The 17,624-nt window shown below is 42.3% G+C and overlaps 1 protein-coding gene across 2 annotated transcripts; it reads left to right on the plus strand.

Annotated features, from left to right (window-relative positions):
* The first annotated feature begins 470 nt into the window (after window positions 1-470).
* CRK (CRK proto-oncogene, adaptor protein) lies at window positions 471-17,359 on the plus strand. Of its 2 annotated transcripts, none has more exons than XM_056558661.1 (3): window positions 471-1,055; window positions 5,314-5,676; window positions 14,346-14,487. In XM_056558661.1, exons 1-3 carry the CDS (start codon window positions 842-844, stop codon window positions 14,351-14,353), a joined length of 585 nt encoding a protein of 194 aa, XP_056414636.1. In that variant the 5' UTR covers window positions 471-841; the 3' UTR covers window positions 14,354-14,487. The 2 variants fall into 2 exon arrangements, with proteins under 2 accessions (XP_056414636.1, XP_056414635.1); XM_056558660.1 differs by having other exon boundaries at window positions 476-1,055; window positions 5,314-5,846; window positions 14,346-17,359.
* The last annotated feature ends 265 nt before the right edge of the window (window positions 17,360-17,624 follow it).

Raw genomic sequence — 17,624 nt, forward strand, 5'->3', positions numbered from 1 at the left:
AATCTTGCGCAATTACCATATTTTTTACGCAAATATAAGCCATCTTGGAGTGCACGTAGCAAGATGCTCTAAATCGTCGATTCCATTTTTCAGAGTGGCAGTATGAGATTACTCTATTTGCCCGCAATTTATGAAACTCATTGCGCTTGATCGATAAATTTAGCACTTCTGCGCATAATTTAGAATTCGGCAAAAGGGGTAAACTGCTTCTACCATACACAAATAATGATACATGTCCCCCTATATTTGTATACACCATATAGGCCATTTCCTTCTTTTGTATGCACTAGATACCCATGAGGAGACGCCTTTGTAGTCTGTCTGTTACTGCTCCATTTTAATTGATTTGATTAATATTCACTTTTGTTAATAAATATTGTACACATTTGCATTATATTGTCTCAGTGTGGTTTGATGGGGAACCAAAGGGACAGGACAGAACAAAGAAGTCACATGGGTCTTAGTATATCTTTCTCTCTCAACAACTACCTTTTCAGAAAAGCTTGTACATTGGATATATGTTTTATTTCCCATAATGCACCAGCTAAACCCTGTTAATCTTTGTAGTAAACCCCCTTTCAGGCCGCACACTTCCAGCAGATTCCCATAGCCCGTCTACATCAGCCTGACCCAAGCGAAATGGCGGCGCGCGCTGACTACGGCCCTGGCGCCGGCTGATGACGCACTTCCGGAAGGTGAGGTCAGATCTTTCCTGTGCCGCCATTTCGGGTTTGGTGAGGTCGGGATCAGCCAGAAGTGCTCGTTTGCCGTGTCTGTAGCGGGCGGCGTCGGTAGGCGCCTAAAAAGGCGGAGAAAGCGTACCGGGGAGTGAGCAGGGGCCATGGCCGGCAACTTCGACTCTGAAGACCGAGCGAGCTGGTACTGGGGCAGGCAGAACCGACAGGAGGCGGTGAATCTGCTGCAGGGGCAGCGGCACGGAGTGTTCCTGGTGCGGGACTCCGCCACCATCCCCGGGGACTACGTGCTCTCCGTCAGCGAGAACTCCAAGGTCTCCCATTACATCATCAATAGCGTCAGCAACAACCGGCAGTCCGGTGAGTGAGGCCGCGGTGTGAACAGGGCATAGACCCAGTGCGGTAGAGGGGTACATGGGCTGTGTCTGATCACTGTAATATGCCAATGATAGATCACTTCAGTACTGGAGATACACAAGTTTCACAGCCTCTGACTCTCCAACTGAGGCAGACCTACAACTCCCATCATGCACTGGTAGTTGTAATTGTGCCACAGACTGTAACTCCCATCATGCCGTGCCACAGACTGTAACTCCCATCATGCCGTGCCACAGACTGTAACTCCCATCATGCCGTGCCACAGACTGTAACTCCCATCATGCCGTGCCACAGACTGTAACTCCCATCATGCCGTGCCACAGACTGTAACTCCCATCATGCCGTGCCACAGACTGTAACTCCCATCATGCCGTGCCACAGACTGTAACTCCCATCATGCCGTGCCACAGACTGTAACTCCCATCATGCCGTGCCACAGACTGTAACTCCCATCATGCACTGATAGTTGTAGTTGTGCCACAGACTGCAACTCAAATCATGCACTGAAAGCTTCAGCCTTTGGCTTTTCTGAAGTTGCAAAACTACAGCTCCCATCATGCACTGACATGCACCCTGTGGCTCTCTGTGATTGTCCAGCTACAACCCCTCATCATGTCCTGATTGCCTCAGACAGTGGCTCTTAAGTGGTTGCAAGACTCCAACTCCCATCATGTATTGACAGATACGATCTGGTTCTCCAGGATTGTACAACTATAACTCCCATCATGCACTGACAGATGCACCAGATTGCAAAACAACTTCCATCATTCCATGGAACCGTTAAAAAGCAACAGACTGTAATTGTCAGTGCATGATGGGAGGTGTAGTTTTTGCAACCACTGGCAAACCAAATGTTGGGGAGCACGGATGTGGAGGATACTTACTGCTGCATCCTATTACACTGGTAACAGGAAGTGACCGACTGCTCATATTCGGAGAATTGTAAATAGATAGGACTTTGCTACTTTGTGATACATAGAATTGGCTTGTGTACAGAAGTCCTCCATGGTAGCTTACTGAATATTCCTACCTGAGGTCTACAAGGGGTTAATGCTACATTACTGGCCATACACTGTATGGTAGATACCAGCCAAATGGCAGATTTGTATGCGCTGAAAGAAAATAGTATGAGTATTGAATGACGGCAAGCAGAAATCTTAAACTGCAAGGAATTCAGTCTTTTGGAAGTTTATATAATGTTTAGTAATACAAAAAAATAACCTCTTTTCTGAAAATAGACAACAAAGGGTTACTCTTCTGGTACGTTCTAGCAGCTGTATGCTACAGAGGAAATTCTTTTCTTGTTGATTTTTTTTTGTTTTGTCCACAGTGCTCTCTGCTGACACCTGGTGCTTGTATCAGGAACTGTCCAGAGCAGGAGAAAATCCCCATAGCAAACCTATGCTGCTCTGGACATTTTCTGACCTGGACAGAGATGTCAGCAGAGAGCACTGAAGACAAGACAAAAAATAAATTAAAAAAGAAAAGAATTTCCTCTGTAGCATACAGCTGCTAAAAAGTACTGGAAGGGTAAAGATTTTTTCATTGAAGTAATTTGCAAATCTGTTTAACTTTCTGGCACCAGTTGATTAAAAAAAATAAAATAAAAAGTTTTCCACCGGAGTACCCCTTTAAGTTATCCCCATCCACAGAATAGTGTGTAACTAGCTGAATAGTGGGAGGGTGACTGCAGAGATGGCGAGTGTCTCCCCTAAATGAGTGGAGCAGCCACCTCTTCAGTCACTGTGTAAGACTTTCACCGTTAGTTACTTTCTACCACTCCATTAATTTAGGGGCAACTGACGTTCTTGTGATTTCTAGAGGTCTCAGTGGCTGGACGGCCAGTGAACCCCTAACTTTTAATATTTGGTTAACCCCTTTAAGATGGGTTCTGCACAACATACCGTATTTTTCGCCCTATAGGACGCACCGGCATATAAGACGCACCCAATTTTTAAGGTGCAAAATCTAGAAAAAAGAGATTCTGCACCCAACAGTGATCTTCACCTGCGGACCTCCAGATGATGCAATACTACAACTCCCAGCATGCCCAGACAGCCATAGGCTGTCCGGGCATGCTGGGAGTTGTAGTTTTGCAACATCTGGAGGTCCGCAGGTTGAACACCACTGGATAGGAGGTAGTACTCACGTGTCCCCGCCGCTCCGGACCTGTCACCGCTGCCCTGGATGTCGCTCCATCGCTGTCGCCGCGTCCCCGACGCTCCGGACGTCATCTTCCCCGGGATCCGCGCTCTCCATAGTCGTCATCGCGTCGCTACGCACGCCGCTCCTTTTGGATGACGGGACGGAGTGCGCAACGGCGTGATGATGTCGAAGGAAAGCGCCGGCCATGCAGGGGATCCCGGCACGGAGCAGACACCAAGGAGGCAGGTAAGGTCCCTCCCGGTGTCCTGTAAGCTGTTCGGGACGCTGTGATTTCACCGCGGCGGTCCTGAACAGCCCGACTGAGCAGCCGGGTTACTGTCACTTTCGCATCAGACGCGGTGGTCAGCTTTGTTTGCCGCGTCTGAAGGGTTAATACAGGGCATCACCGTGATCGGTGATGTCCTGTATTAGCCGCGGGTCCCGGCCGTTGATGGCCGCAGGGACTGACCCGATAGGTGTGTGTTCGCCGTATAAAACGCACCAACTTTTCCCCCTTTTGGGGAAGAAAATTGCGTCTTATATGGCGAAAAATACGGTAATTTCCTTGCAAAATACACCTGGCAGAAGTCTCAGGGTAGCCTCTAAATTGTGCCATGTGTTTCCTTTTTTTAAGAAAAAATTTTTTTTTTCCCCCAAAACAGCCTGGTTTTCTGACATCACATCTGTTACTAGTTATTGGCACCAGGCCCCATGTTTGCAAGAGTCACTTTTTCCCAGTTAGATTTTAGCTTTTAATTTACCAGCAGTTTTGAAAGTTAAAGGGATTTCATTGGTTACATATATTTTTCCTCTGTATTGGTTTTTATCATATCCTGTGGCTGTTATAATTTAATTATGGAAAACCCCTCTTTGTGAGGGCATTGTGTATATAGCAGCCTGCGATGATTTATAGGTTATGTTTTATGTCCATATCCTTTAGATATGCATTTTGCTGTATTAGATTAGCATAAAGTGTGAACACCTCTTTCATCCAGGTTATCTTCACATTAACATCAGGGTCCCATTGTACCTACATTAATATTGGAGGTAAAGTTTGCATTTAGTTTGAAAAATAAAGGAGATTTATCAAGCTTAATTATAAAATTGTTGTTGCCCATAGCAACCAATCACAGATATTGCTTGTGTAAAATGAAAGCTGAGTGCTGATTGGTTGCTATGGACAACATAGTATTTTATTAGAAGCTTAAATGAGCACTTTCAGATACAAAATCTTTTTATATGTTGTACATCTTGGCAAAACATTAACTTTTCTAATATACTTAATATGAGAATTTTATTTCCTTTTTTATATAAATCAAGGCTTTGTCCAAGCTGAAGCACAGACATGGACAAAGTCCAGTAAGTGAAGGAGGGCTAGTACTCCTCTGTGCTATCCTGTCTGATACTACTCCTCTGTGCTCTCTCCTGTCTGATACTACTCCTCTGTGCTCTCTCCTGTCTGATAGCACTCCTCTGTGCTCTCTCCTGTCTGATAGCACTCCTCTGTGCTCTCTCCTGTCTGATAGGACTCCTCTGTGCTCTCTCCTGTCTGATAGCACTCCTCTGTCCTCTCTCCTGTCTGATAGCACTCCTCTGTCCTCTCTCTCCTGTCTGATAGCACTCCTCTGTCCTCTCTCTCCTGTCTGATAGCACTCCTCTGTCCTCTCTCTCCTGTCTGATAGCACTCCTCTGTCCTCTCTCTCCTGTCTGATAGGACTCCTCTGTCCTCTCTCTCCTGTCTGATAGGACTCCTCTGTCCTCTCTCTCCTGTCTGATAGGACTCCTCTGTCCTCTCTCTCCTGTCTGATAGGACTCCTCTGTCCTCTCTCTCCTGTCTGATAGGACTCCTCTGTCCTCTCTCTCCTGTCTGATAGGACTCCGCTGGGGCCATCAGACAGGAGAGGCCCAGATTTCTATAAAAAGGAAATAACATTTTCTTATGAAGTATATTAGAAGGGTTAATGTTTTCCCAAGATGTACAACATAAAAAAAAGTTTATGAATGTGACAGTACCCATTTAATAGCTCTCCCCCCCCAAAGTGTGTGTGAATACTGTTCTATAGATATGTCCTAATTCTTTGTGGTTTTTCTGCAGGGGTAAATCAGTCCCGATTCAGGATAGGCGATCAAGAGTTTGAGTCCTTACCTGCACTATTGGAATTTTACAAAATCCATTATCTGGACACTACCACTTTAATAGAGCCTGTTTCCAAGTCTAAGCAATCTGGAGTGATCCAGAGACAAGAAGCAGAAGAGTATGTCCGGGCTCTCTTTGACTTTAATGGTAATGATGATGAAGATCTTCCATTTAAGAAGGGAGACATCCTAAGAATCCGGGATAAACCTGAGGAGCAGTGGTGGAATGCTGAGGACAGCGAAGGAAGACGGGGCATGATACCTGTCCCTTATGTGGAAAAGTACAGGCCTCCCTCAACTGCCGGGTCTGCTCTGATTGGAGGTAACCAGGAAAATTCGCATCCGCAGCAGCTGGGTGGGCCGGAGCCAGGGCCCTATGCCCAGCCCAGTATCAACACTCCGCTGCCTAACCTCCAGAATGGGCCCATTTTTGCCAGGGTTATCCAGAAGCGAGTCCCTAATGCCTACGACAAGACAGCCCTGGCTTTGGAGGTATATAATGGATGCAGCTGTGAAGGAAAATGATCTTCAAATAATTTTCCTTTCAAGTCCCATCTTTTATTTAGGCAAAATTACAATTGGTAAATCTAGTATTACAAATGTAAGAAATATCATACAGGGCACAAGGCTCGGATTATTAGCCAGAACGCTCATATGTCCATGCTACTGCTGTGTGAGAATACATCACCTGAATGAAGTGAGAACGTGCTGCCATCATTCAGAGTAGTTTTAACCAGTGCAGGAGTAGCGTGTGAGCGTGTGAGCAGGTGGCTGTGAATAGCTGACTGCTACTTTTCACCCCAAATGTCCTTTAGTTATATGGTTTTCACAGCAAACCCCCTCGGCCACTGATTCTTACTGCTGTGTGAGAATACATCACCTGAATGAAGTGAGAACGTGCTGCCATCATTCAGAGTAGTTTTAACCAATGTAATTAGTGAGCAGGCCATAAAGCAGGAGTAGCGTGTGAGCAGACTTTGCATAGAGGTGGCTGTGAATAGCTGACAGTGCAATTTTTCACCCCAAATGTCCTTTAGCTATATGGTTTTCACAGCAAACCCCCTCGTCCACTGATTCTTACTGCTGTGTTTTGGGGTGGGGGTTATTCTTGATTCATCTTTTGCCTGTACATTCTTCGCTGTGTGACTTTTGGCTAGGTTTTTTGAAGGCTAGTAAATGTATTCTGCAGTATGTGAGCCCAGAAGACTATGGCAGATTCCATTGTTGTCTTGCATTTTATGAAGTGTATAGGAAGGAAGTCCCTAATGTTCATTTGAAGTATGAATGGGACTTTTCAGTGATTTTTTTTTCAGAGGATTGGAAACTAAGGGGAAGCAGCAGCTCAGACCACATTCCATGTTGACTCATGTTTAGAGCTGAAGAATTTCTGCTGGAAATATGTAGGTTTAATGCATTACTTTGTATTTTTCATCAGACGTGGTTTTAAAGGTACATTATATTTTAATGATCATTCCAGGAGACAAACTTAGATTGGGTGTGAGTCATTCATGTAATGGGTATTTATTTTTGTTTTGTTCTTTAATCTAGTCCTTATGTATTTAAATGTTGTTTCATAGTAAGAACCATATTTTTAGTTGCTCAGACAAGTGCTTATTTTGTCTTAGTTTTTTTTCACACTTAAAGGGGTACTCCGGTGGAAAACATTATTATTATTATTATTATTATTATTATTATTATTATTATTATTAACTGGTGCCAGAAAGTTAAACAGATTTGTAAATGCCTTAAAAAAAATCTTAATCTTTCCAGTACTTATCAGCTGCTGCATAATACAGAGGAAGTTGATTTCTTTTTTTTTTTTATTTATTTTCTCTGTCCACGGTGCTCATTGCTGACACCTCTTTCCATGTCAGGAATTGTTCCTTAATTGGACAGTTCCTGATACGGACAGAGGTGACAGTAGAGAGCACTGTGGTCAGACATAAAAGAAATTCAAAAAGAAAAGAACTTCCTCTGTAGTATACAGAAGCTGATAAGTACTGGAAGGATTAAGATTTTTTTAATAAAAGTAATTTACAAATCTGTTAAACTTTCTGGCACCAGTTGGTTTAAAAAAAAAAAAAAGTTCCACCGCTGTACCCCTTTTAAGTATACTGTAGCAAACATTATATACTGTGTTTGATCGCACGTGTTTGACTTGGGTACCAGGAAAGCTCACAGTGCATTGGCTAGAGTTTCCCAACCAGGGTGCCTCCAGCTGTTGCAAAACTACAACACCCAGCATGCCTGGACAGCCTTGGCTGTCCAGGCATGCTGGGAGTTGTGGTTTTACAACAGCTGGAGGCACCCTGGTTGTGAAACACTGGCATACGCTGACAAACATAGCCTTAGGCCTATTTTGTGGAGGATATAGGAGACAAAAAAGGACAGCACCTCGCGTAATTCTGTGGGCTGAGTTTCAAAAGCTCACCTTTTGTGAAGCTTAAAGGGGTACTCCGGCGCTTAGACATCTTATCCCCTCCGGCGGGACCCCCGCGATCTTGCACGCAGCACCCCAGTTAAAATCAGTCCATAGTGCATGTTCGCACTGGGTCTGATTACCGGCGACCACTGGGCAGGTCACGCCCCCTCCCATATGCTTGCATCGAGGGGCGGAGCGTGACTTCCACGGGAGCGAAGCGTGACTTCACACGGGGGCGGAGGCGTGACATCACACGCCGCCTGCCCCGTGGTTGCCAGTAATCAGACCCAGAGCGAACATGCTCCGGGGACTGATTTTAACTGGGGTGCTGTGTGCAAGATCACGGGGGTCCCCAGCGGCGGGACCCCCGTGATCAGGCATCTTATCCCCTATGCTTTGGATAGGGGATAAGATGTCTAAGCTCTGGAGTACCCCTTTAATGCACGCGTTAACCCCTAAGTAGTGGGGAGTAGGTGTGTATCCTTGGCTGCAGCCTGCAGGGAGAACCGGGCTTCTGGCCAAAGTGGGTGGAGATGCAGAGGTAAGGAGAAAAAGGAAGAATTTCTGCGGTGGCACTGCCTTGGTGGATACAAATGGAGTCGGATTCAGGAAGGTGGTGTCTCATGTATTTTATTCATACATGAAAACGTGGATACAGGCAAGATGCGTTTGATGCAATTGATAGAGGGAACTTGCCCTCGAAACGCGTCTTGCTTGTATCTACGTTTTCATGTATGAATAAAATACATGAGACACCACCTTCCTGAATCAGACTCCATTCGTATCCACCAAGGCAGTGCCACCGCAGAAATTCTTCCTTTTTCTCCTTACCTTAGGCCTATTTTGACCTGGCAAAGGCCAAGAGTGCCAAGGTATACACTTGCTGGAACAGGGAGTTCCACGCCAGCATTTATTAAAGAGTAGCTCCCACCATCCTATTTTATTTTTTATTTTTCTTTCTGTCCCTGCCTATTGCCCATCTATACCTAACCCCCTCCCTGCTTTTAATTTTTTTTTTTTTTTTACTATATTAAAAATTACTTTTTGTCTGCCTGGTAGTGTGCTCACTACCAGGCAGACTTCCCTAGCAGGTACCATGTCACTGATGCCTGCTGGGGCCGACACTTCCGCCCTTAGTTCATCTACACATGGTGCCTCCAGCTGTTTCACCGCTACAACTCCCAGCTTGCCCTGACATCTATTGGCTGTCAGGGCATGCTGGGAGTTGTAGTAGTGAAACAGCTGGAGGCACCCTGTGTAGATGAACTATAAGTTAGTGCCATGCGGTGACAGTGCCCATTTAAAACATTGGTGCTGTTTAGTCTTTGTTTTTACTCATCTGGGGCTCGGTAACAAGTCATTCTATGGAGCTTGTAGAAATTTCATGCATTTGAATTTGGTGGCACGATAATGTATAAATCCACATCAGAGATGCCTGCCCAGTGTCATTTTTATTTGCAAGGGCAGGACCAGTATTGCAGGGATGTAATTTATTGCCCGTCTGTTTTATAGCTCTGTCCCTCTGGAGGAGTGTTCTTGATATCTATTGAAATCCTCTGCTTCATATATTAGAATGGGCCTGTGGGTAGTAATCTAATTGTGCTAATAATCCAGCGCTGTCAACTCTGTTATGCACCAATGACGTTCACTGATGGAGGATTTAATTTAAATATTTTATTTATTTTTAAATCTGCTTACTTTGGTTTCTCCCCTGCTATTCCAGTAGGATTAGTCGTGTTCTCACGTGAGAAGGCTTAGTTTGGACCCCCCCTTCCCTTTACAGTTAGGAAACAGCTGGAGCTTTGCAGCAGTGTTTACTTATCTTATGATTCATCCTTTCTTGTTTGGCACATTCCTTTAAAAAATAAATATAATATAAATAAATATAAAAAAAATAGCTTTTAAATTCCTAAATACAATAAAACTAATGGTAGAACTAATACATTTGCGCTCATAAGGGGAGTTTAATTTAAAACCTGTGCAGAGGAAAAATTGACCAAATGCCTGTAGCAACCAATTGGATCGCTTCTTGTATTTTATCAGTAGACTTTTAACCACTTAACGACCAAGGACGTAAATGTACATCCTGTACATGACCTCGAGCATCGGAGCGATGCTCGGGTCATGCGCGGCTTGTCCTGGCTGCTGATCGTGTCCTGTCGTGATCAATACAGATCACGGCATCTGCAGGAGTACGGTCAGAAATATGGATGATCGGATCTAATCAGGAACAGCGCACGGAGGTCCCCTCGCCTGCCTCCACCGCCTTCCACGGTCTTCTGCTCTGGTCTGAGATCGACCAGAGCAGAAGATGACCGATAACACTGATCAGTGCTATGCATAGCCCTGAACAGAATTTGCAATCAAAGGACTGCTATAAGTAGTCCCCTACGGGGACTATTTAAGTGTAAAAGTAAAAAAAAAAATTTGAAAAATCCCCTCTACCAATAAAAATTTAAAATCTCCTTTTCCCATTTTACCCCAAGTGTAAAAAAAAAAAATCAATAAATATATTTGGTATCGCCGCGTGCGTAAATGTCCGAACTATTAAAATGTTGTTGATCCTGTACGGTGAACAGCATGAACATAAAAACAAAACTACAAAATTGCTGCTTTTTTTTGTCACATTTTATCCAAAAAAATAAATAAAAAAATAAGTTTTATATACACAAATGTTGTATCAATGAAAAGTACAGATCACTGCGCAAAAAATTAGCCCTCATACCGTTGCTTATATGGAAAAATGAAAGTTATAGGTCGTCAAAATGGATTTTAAACGTTCTAATTTGGCTAAAGGGGTTCTCCGGTACTTAGACATCTTATCCCCTATCCAAAGGATAGGGGATAAGATGCCTGATCGTGGGAGTCCTGCGGCCGGGGACCCCCGTGATCTTGCACGCGGCACCCCGTTTGTAATCAGTCCCCGGAGCGGGTTCGCTCCGGGTCTGATTACCGGCGACTACAGGGCGGGCGGCGTGTGACGTCATGCCTCCGCCCCCGTGTGATGTCACGCTCCGCCCCTCAATGCAAGCCTACGGGAGCCTACAGATCATTGTGGTTTTATGAAACCACAATGATCTGTATGAGGAATCTAATGATTCCTCCTAAAAGTCCCCTAAGGGGACTAAAAGTGTAAAAAAAAAAAAAAAAAAAAAAAAAAAAAAATTTAAAAAAATAAATAAATAAAAAATAAGTTTAAAAACACACACATTAACCCCTTCCTTATTAAAAGTTTAAATCACCCCCCTTTTCCCAAATTCCATATTAAAAATATGTGACCATAATAAAAATAAACATATGTGGTATCGCCGCGTGCGTAAATGTCTGAACTATAAAAAATATATCATTAATTAAACCGCACGGTCAATGGCGTACACGCAAAAAAAATCCAAAGTCCAACATAGCGTTTTTTTGGTCACTTTTCATACCATAAAAAAAGGAATAAAAAGCTATCAAGAAGTCCAATCAAAATAAAAATGGTACTGATTAAAACTTCAGATCACGGCGCAAAAAAATAGCCCTCAAACCACCCTGTACGTGGAAAAATAAAAAAGTTATAGGGGTCAGAAAAGGGCAATTTTAAATGTATAAATTTTCCTGCTTGTAGTTATGATTTTTTCCAGAAGTACGACAAAATCAAACCTATATAAGTAGGGGATCATTTTAATCGTATGGATCTACAGAATAAAGATAAGGTGTCATTTTTACAGAAAAATGTATTGCCTAGAAACAGAAGCCCCCAAAATTTACAAAATGGTGTTTTTTCTCCAATTTTGTCGCACAATGATTTTTTTTCCGTTTCGCCATAAATGTTTGTGTAAAATGACTGATGTCATTCCAAAGTAGAATTGGTGGCGCAAAAAATAAGCCCTCATATGGATTTTTAGGTGCAAAATTGAAAGGGTTATGATTTTTAAAAGGTGAGGAGGAAAAAACGAAAGTGTAAAAAAACAGAAAAATGCTTGGTCCTTAAGGGGTTAAGTGTTAGATCTTATAGTCAAATGCTTCTATGATATACTGAAGTACAATTAACCCCTTCAGAACATGGGGTTTTCTAAATTTTGCACTTTTGTGTTTTCCTCATTACCTTCTAAAAATTATAGCCCTTCCAATTTCCCACCTAAAGACCCATGATATATTTATTTATTTTTTTACACCTTGTAATACAATCAATCATTTCACCACAAAATCTACAGCAGAACCAGTAAAAAAAAAATTGTCGGCCAAAATTGAAAAAACACCATTTTGTAACACTTGGGGGTTCCGATTCTACGCAGTGCACTTTTCCTATAAAATGACACCATATCTTTATTCTGTAGGTCCATACGGTCACAAGGATACATAGTTTATATATATTTTCTTTTACTACTTAAAACGAAATTATAACTGCATGCACCAAAACTGGTATGTTTAATATTGTCATTTTCTGACCCCTATTACTTTATTTTTCCGCATACGGGGTTGTATGAGGGCTAATTTTTTACGCCGTGATCTCAAGTTTTTATTGGTACCATTTTTGTTACGATGGGACTTTTTGATCGCTTTTTAGGCATTTTTTGACCGTGCGGTTTAATTAACATTATATTTTTATAGTTCGGACATTTATGCACGCGGCGGTACAACATGTTCTTTAACATTTATTTTTTGGGAAAAGGGAGGGTGATTCAAACTTTTATTAGGGAAGGGGTTAATTCACACTTATTAACTTTTATTGCTTTTTATTTAAATTTTTTTTTTACAATTTTATAGTCCCCACAGGGGACTATAACATGCAATCACATAACATTGATCAGTGTTATCCATGCTCAATTGCTCCAGCCTGCAGAGCCTTTCTGGAGCATCCTAGCAACGATCGGACGGCGAGGAGGCAGGTAACTGCCATCCTCTAAGCTGATTGGGACACTGCGGTTTTACCGTGGTAGTCCCGATCAGCTCCGCTGAGCTGCTGGGATAGATTTTTTTTCTTTCCTCTATTTTAGACGCTGCAATCAACTTTGATTGCGACGTCTAAGGGGTTAATGCCGGCATCATTGCAATCTGTGATGTCATAGAAGGGGAGCGGGACGAGGGTGTACAGGTGTGCCCTTGGTCCATAAGGGGTTAAAAGTATTTCATAAGTTTTTAAACTTTTACTGATAAAAATACATCAAATGTATGTAAAGGCTAACAGGGAGATTTATCAAAACCTGTAAAGAGGAAGAGTTGCTCATAGCAACCAATCACTTCTTTCATTTTTCAGAGGCCTTTTAAAAAATGAGACACCCTCTGGTTGCTATGGGCAACTCAGCAACTTTTGCTTTGGACAGGTTTTGATCTCCCCCTAAATAGTTACAATGTTAACCCTTGTTTTTCAAGACTTCTGCATTTTGCCCTGGCATTCTGGATATATCCACTTTGGGCCAAGTCGTGACTGATGACAATCCATTCTTATCTAATCTGTGCTTGGAGTTATTGATTGCTCATCTGCTTTGAGGATTTCCCACCGGTTTTCAATGGGATTGAGATCTGTGGAGTTCCTTAGCCATGGACCCAGATGTTAAAACTTAAGACATGTCCTAGATCGTGGGGATAAGTTGTTTTTTTTTCCCTTGAAGGATTTTTAGATACCATTCTTTATTTATGGCAGTGTTCTCCAGCAAAAATGTGAGCTCACTGCCTTGGATGAAAAGCAATCCTACATATAAATAGTCTCAGGACGCTTTACTGTTGGTATAACACAGGACTTGTGTTAGTACACACCTTTTCTTCTGTAGACAATCCTAATTCCAGATGTCCCAAACAGACTGAAGGGGGTTCATCAGATAAAATACCTTTTACCCCAGTGCTTTGCAGGTACTTCCTGCAGAATGTCAGTCTGTCCTTTCATGTTTTTCTTGGCGAGAAGTGGCTTTTTGCAGGAGCAATTTGGTGCTGAACAAATGCTTTTTCCAGCATGATGGCGCACCGTGTCATAAGGCAAAAGTGTTAACTAAGTTGCTTTGTGAACAAAACATTGACGGGTTGCCATCAGTCAGGATGTGATCAAGAAGCTGATATCCAGCTAAAGCTGAATTATACAACTTGACAAATTTGACATTTGCTCTGTTTGTATAGATCGTAGTCGTAAGACAAAATGGTACTGCTCTCCTCTGTGGAAGGAATTTCTCAATACGCCTAATGCAGAATATAACGCACCACTCCGATGCTACAAATAATTATCTAAAATGTTCAACAAACCTCAATTATGTACAACATTTTGGTCTACTTGGAAGATTTAGCCATATCTTTATGCATACTATTGATGGAAAAGCTGTGTAGTTATATACAATCTCTTCTTTCTCTTTTTTATTTTGTGTTTCCAGCAAAGGTAAATGTTGGGGGACATGCCAACATATACTGTACCTCAGATGTATAGATGTGATGAATGCCTCTGGATTTTTACATAACTGTCTCTCTATAGCAACACTAGTCTGTTTGGACAGTTGGCAGAACATTTTGGTTTCTTTCCATTTAAATTGAAGTTGTAGAAAGCTTAGAAACTTGTCTTTTTTTTTTCTTTTCTAAGAGCTAAATCTTTTCTCTTTTTATAGGTTGGTGACCTGGTAAAGGTAACCAAGATTAACGTCAGTGGTCAATGGGAAGGAGAATGCAATGGAAAGTATGGTCATTTTCCTTTTACACACGTGCGTCTGCTGGATCAACAGAACCCCGATGAAGACTTCAGCTGAGTGTGATCTGGAGCAGTTTCTAAAATGCGAACAATCTTGCTCTATTTCCCTCTTTCTCCATCTGCCATTTAGACTGCCTTCCACAGGTTTCAAGATATTTAGCCAATGAAAAGTAGTAATAACCCAGATTACCCCTTAATTGCAATCACTCAGTTCCTATCAGATTTGGCAGAGTCAGGGTACGAGCTTGGATTGTGTCTTTAAAGTAGGCAGAATATAAACGGTAACCCTCGGCAATATCTAATACCATGCAGATGCAGTGAACTGCACCATTGCTTGTAGCAAGGAATTTTATCTGAACAAGAGACTTTTTATAGGGCCTTTGTTGTATCTTCCTTAATCACTGATATTTTCCAGGTTGGACATCACCAATTTATAACACTGACTCTTGAATATATTTCCTTAGGTAAACACACTGTCTCTCTTATTGGGTCCTGTCAATAGGCTAATAGGCCAATGTAGATGTTAACGTTCTTCTAAACCAGAGCTCATTTTCCTTTCGGCCGTTCCCAGTATTATTGCTTTAATTTTATAAGGTCCAAGCTGGGGGTTTCAATACATTTCTTGACCGCCTGGACCAACGCCCTATTTTTCCTTTTTGTTTGTGAATGTTCATTATGTACTAAGTAACACACCATCTTCAGAGTGCCCTGAGCGTACCTCGAGGCAGTGTGTTCATGAATAAATGCATTTCTGTATGTATGACATTATAATTCCATCATGTGCCTCAACTTCTAGATTGTTGCATGTATACATGTATTTTTGTTGCCAACAAGGACAAACTTTTTTTGTGTGTGTTTTTATAAGATATGACAAAAGCCCCCATAATAATTTGGCCTCTAGCAAGTTCCCTATATATGCTTCTTTTTTAGAGGTAGTCCTTTTTTTTTTCTATAGGGAACAAGTAAGAGTACTCCTAATTGTTAAATATGGATCTGATGTATTTTATGTTGATATGTAGAAACTACTAAAATAAAGACAATTTAATGAGAGGGGGTGAAAGGACCATTGAATCACTGTGGTATTTCTGCCTCTGTGTTATTTTGACATAAAACCTCCTTTTAAGCCCTTCCTAAATGGCTCCCATTCTTTTATCACCTGCTCTTTGAAGGAGGCATTTAGATGGCATTTATATATATAAATATATTTTCTTTAGAATGCACATTTACTGTGAGCATAATGAATTATTTTATTATGACTAGTATAAATAAATGCATAGTTTAATTAAACTTAGTCAAGGCCAGATAAGAGGGAGGTTCATGTTTTACGTACGTCTGTGCATGTGCTAGGAGGATGGGAAAAATACCATTGCCTTTGGGAACCATTTAGACCACTCCTACACTTTGACTATTTGACTTTTGTTTTTTGTTAGTGGTTTGGCAGTAAGAACTCTTATAGACCTAAACAGAACCTTAAAGCTTAAGCATCGGAAAGTGTGTTGGTTACCTGGCTCCTGGAAGACTTGATATTAAGTTTTTAAATGGGTTTTCCCATTACCCAGATTAGTAGAACTCCTACTTAATGATTGACATGTGCTCCAGTGTGTTATCAATAAATTACTCTTTGCAAGTTTCATATCCCCCCCCCAAGCATCATGCAGTATGAAGAAATGTGGCCAGGCTTTGTTCCGGCTTGGTTCACAGTTTTCTAGCACTGAACTCAATGTGATGCAGTGTTGTCCCATTATACCCACAATTCCCCGGAGTTTTCAGTGGTTGTTGAGTGAACTTAATAGCCAGGTATGTGGCTGTGCAGAAGGAAGGTTTAAAATTACACTGCGCATGCATGACTCCAGACTTTATTGCCGCAGTTGTATGTGACCCACACATGAATTTATAAGCAGAGTGGACATCTTGGTGGATAACTGCAAAACAAAAAATTAGATATTACATACATACGGCATAGATCACTTTAGCCCTTTTTTTTTTTTTTTTTTTTTTTTACTTAAAGGGGTATTCTGGCTTCATACATCTTATCCCCTATCCAACGGATAGGGGATAAGATGTATGATTGCAGGGGTCTCAGTGTAGCCCCTGGCTTTCTGTGCCGGGTGCTGCCTCAAAGATGGAGATGTGACATCGGCCGCGTTCCCTCGTGACGTCACACCATGCCCCGCCACGCCCCCTCCATTCATGTCTATCGCCCCCTCCCATAGACATGAATGGAGGGGGCGTGACTTGGCATCACGTCCCCATCTCTGAGGCAGCAACCGGTACAGAATCTTGGGGATCCTTAGCGGCGGGACCCCTGCGATCATACATCTTATCCCCTATCCTTTGGATAAAGGATAAGATGAATAAAGCCGGAATACCCCTTTAATGGGACATACCCCTTTTATTGCTCTCCCTAGTCCACCGTAGCAGTCGTGTGCACCTGTTAGGTTGGAACTAGCAATTTTTAGTCTGTGCCATCTGGGTAGCCAGAATTACAACATTTCTGACTAGGTATTCATTCTTAGGTGCAGTGTATTAACATGAAATCATATTTGGCTTTCAGAACATGGCCATGCCTTGTTTGAAGATGCACTACTGTTTAGCCATTCTAACCCCTTTTGCTGTAGCAATGTGATTCGAGAGCAGCCAGCTTTGTAAAAACTCCGTTACATTTCAAGTTCCATTTTGCTGCACTTGCCTCAGTAGAATGACTATACCAGTTCTGTAAATGTGATTGTTTTGCCATAGTCTTGATGACACTGACCTATTTTGTGAATGTTATGTAATTTCTTTACTATGATACATGTCTTCTAATATGTCGCCTGTAGGCTTTTGGAGCGATTTACATCCATCTGGGAACCAGTATGAATGGCCCTGCAGTCGCAGCTAGAGATGAGCGAAGTTACAGTCATTCGACTCGTCACAAACTTCTCAACTAGGCGTTTGCTGACTTTAGCCTGCATAAATTAGTTCCGCTTTCAGATGCCCCGGTGGGCTGGAAAAGGTGGCTACAGTCCTAGGAGAGAGAGTTCTAGGACTGTATCCACCTTTACCAGCCCACCGGGGCACCTGAAAGCTGAACTCATTTATGCAGGCTAAAGTCAGCAACTGCCGAGCCGATAAGTTTGTGACGAGTTGAATCACTGTAACTTCGCTCATATCTAGTTGCAACCTTCATAGAACCCAAAAAACTAGTGAAGATATAAAT

Source organism: Hyla sarda, chromosome 2 (genome assembly GCF_029499605.1).
Source record: "Hyla sarda isolate aHylSar1 chromosome 2, aHylSar1.hap1, whole genome shotgun sequence".
Classification (NCBI taxonomy): domain Eukaryota; kingdom Metazoa; phylum Chordata; class Amphibia; order Anura; family Hylidae; genus Hyla; species Hyla sarda.

Coding starts and splice junctions, on each gene's coding strand:
- CRK (XM_056558660.1), top strand. CDS start 842: ATGGCCGGCAACTTCGACTCTGAAGACCGAGCGAGCTGGTACTGGGGC. Junction 1,056..5,313: donor CAGCAACAACCGGCAGTCCG/GTGAGTGAGGCC, acceptor GTTTTTCTGCAG/GGGTAAATCAGTCCCGATTC. Junction 5,847..14,345: donor AGACAGCCCTGGCTTTGGAG/GTATATAATGGA, acceptor CTCTTTTTATAG/GTTGGTGACCTGGTAAAGGT.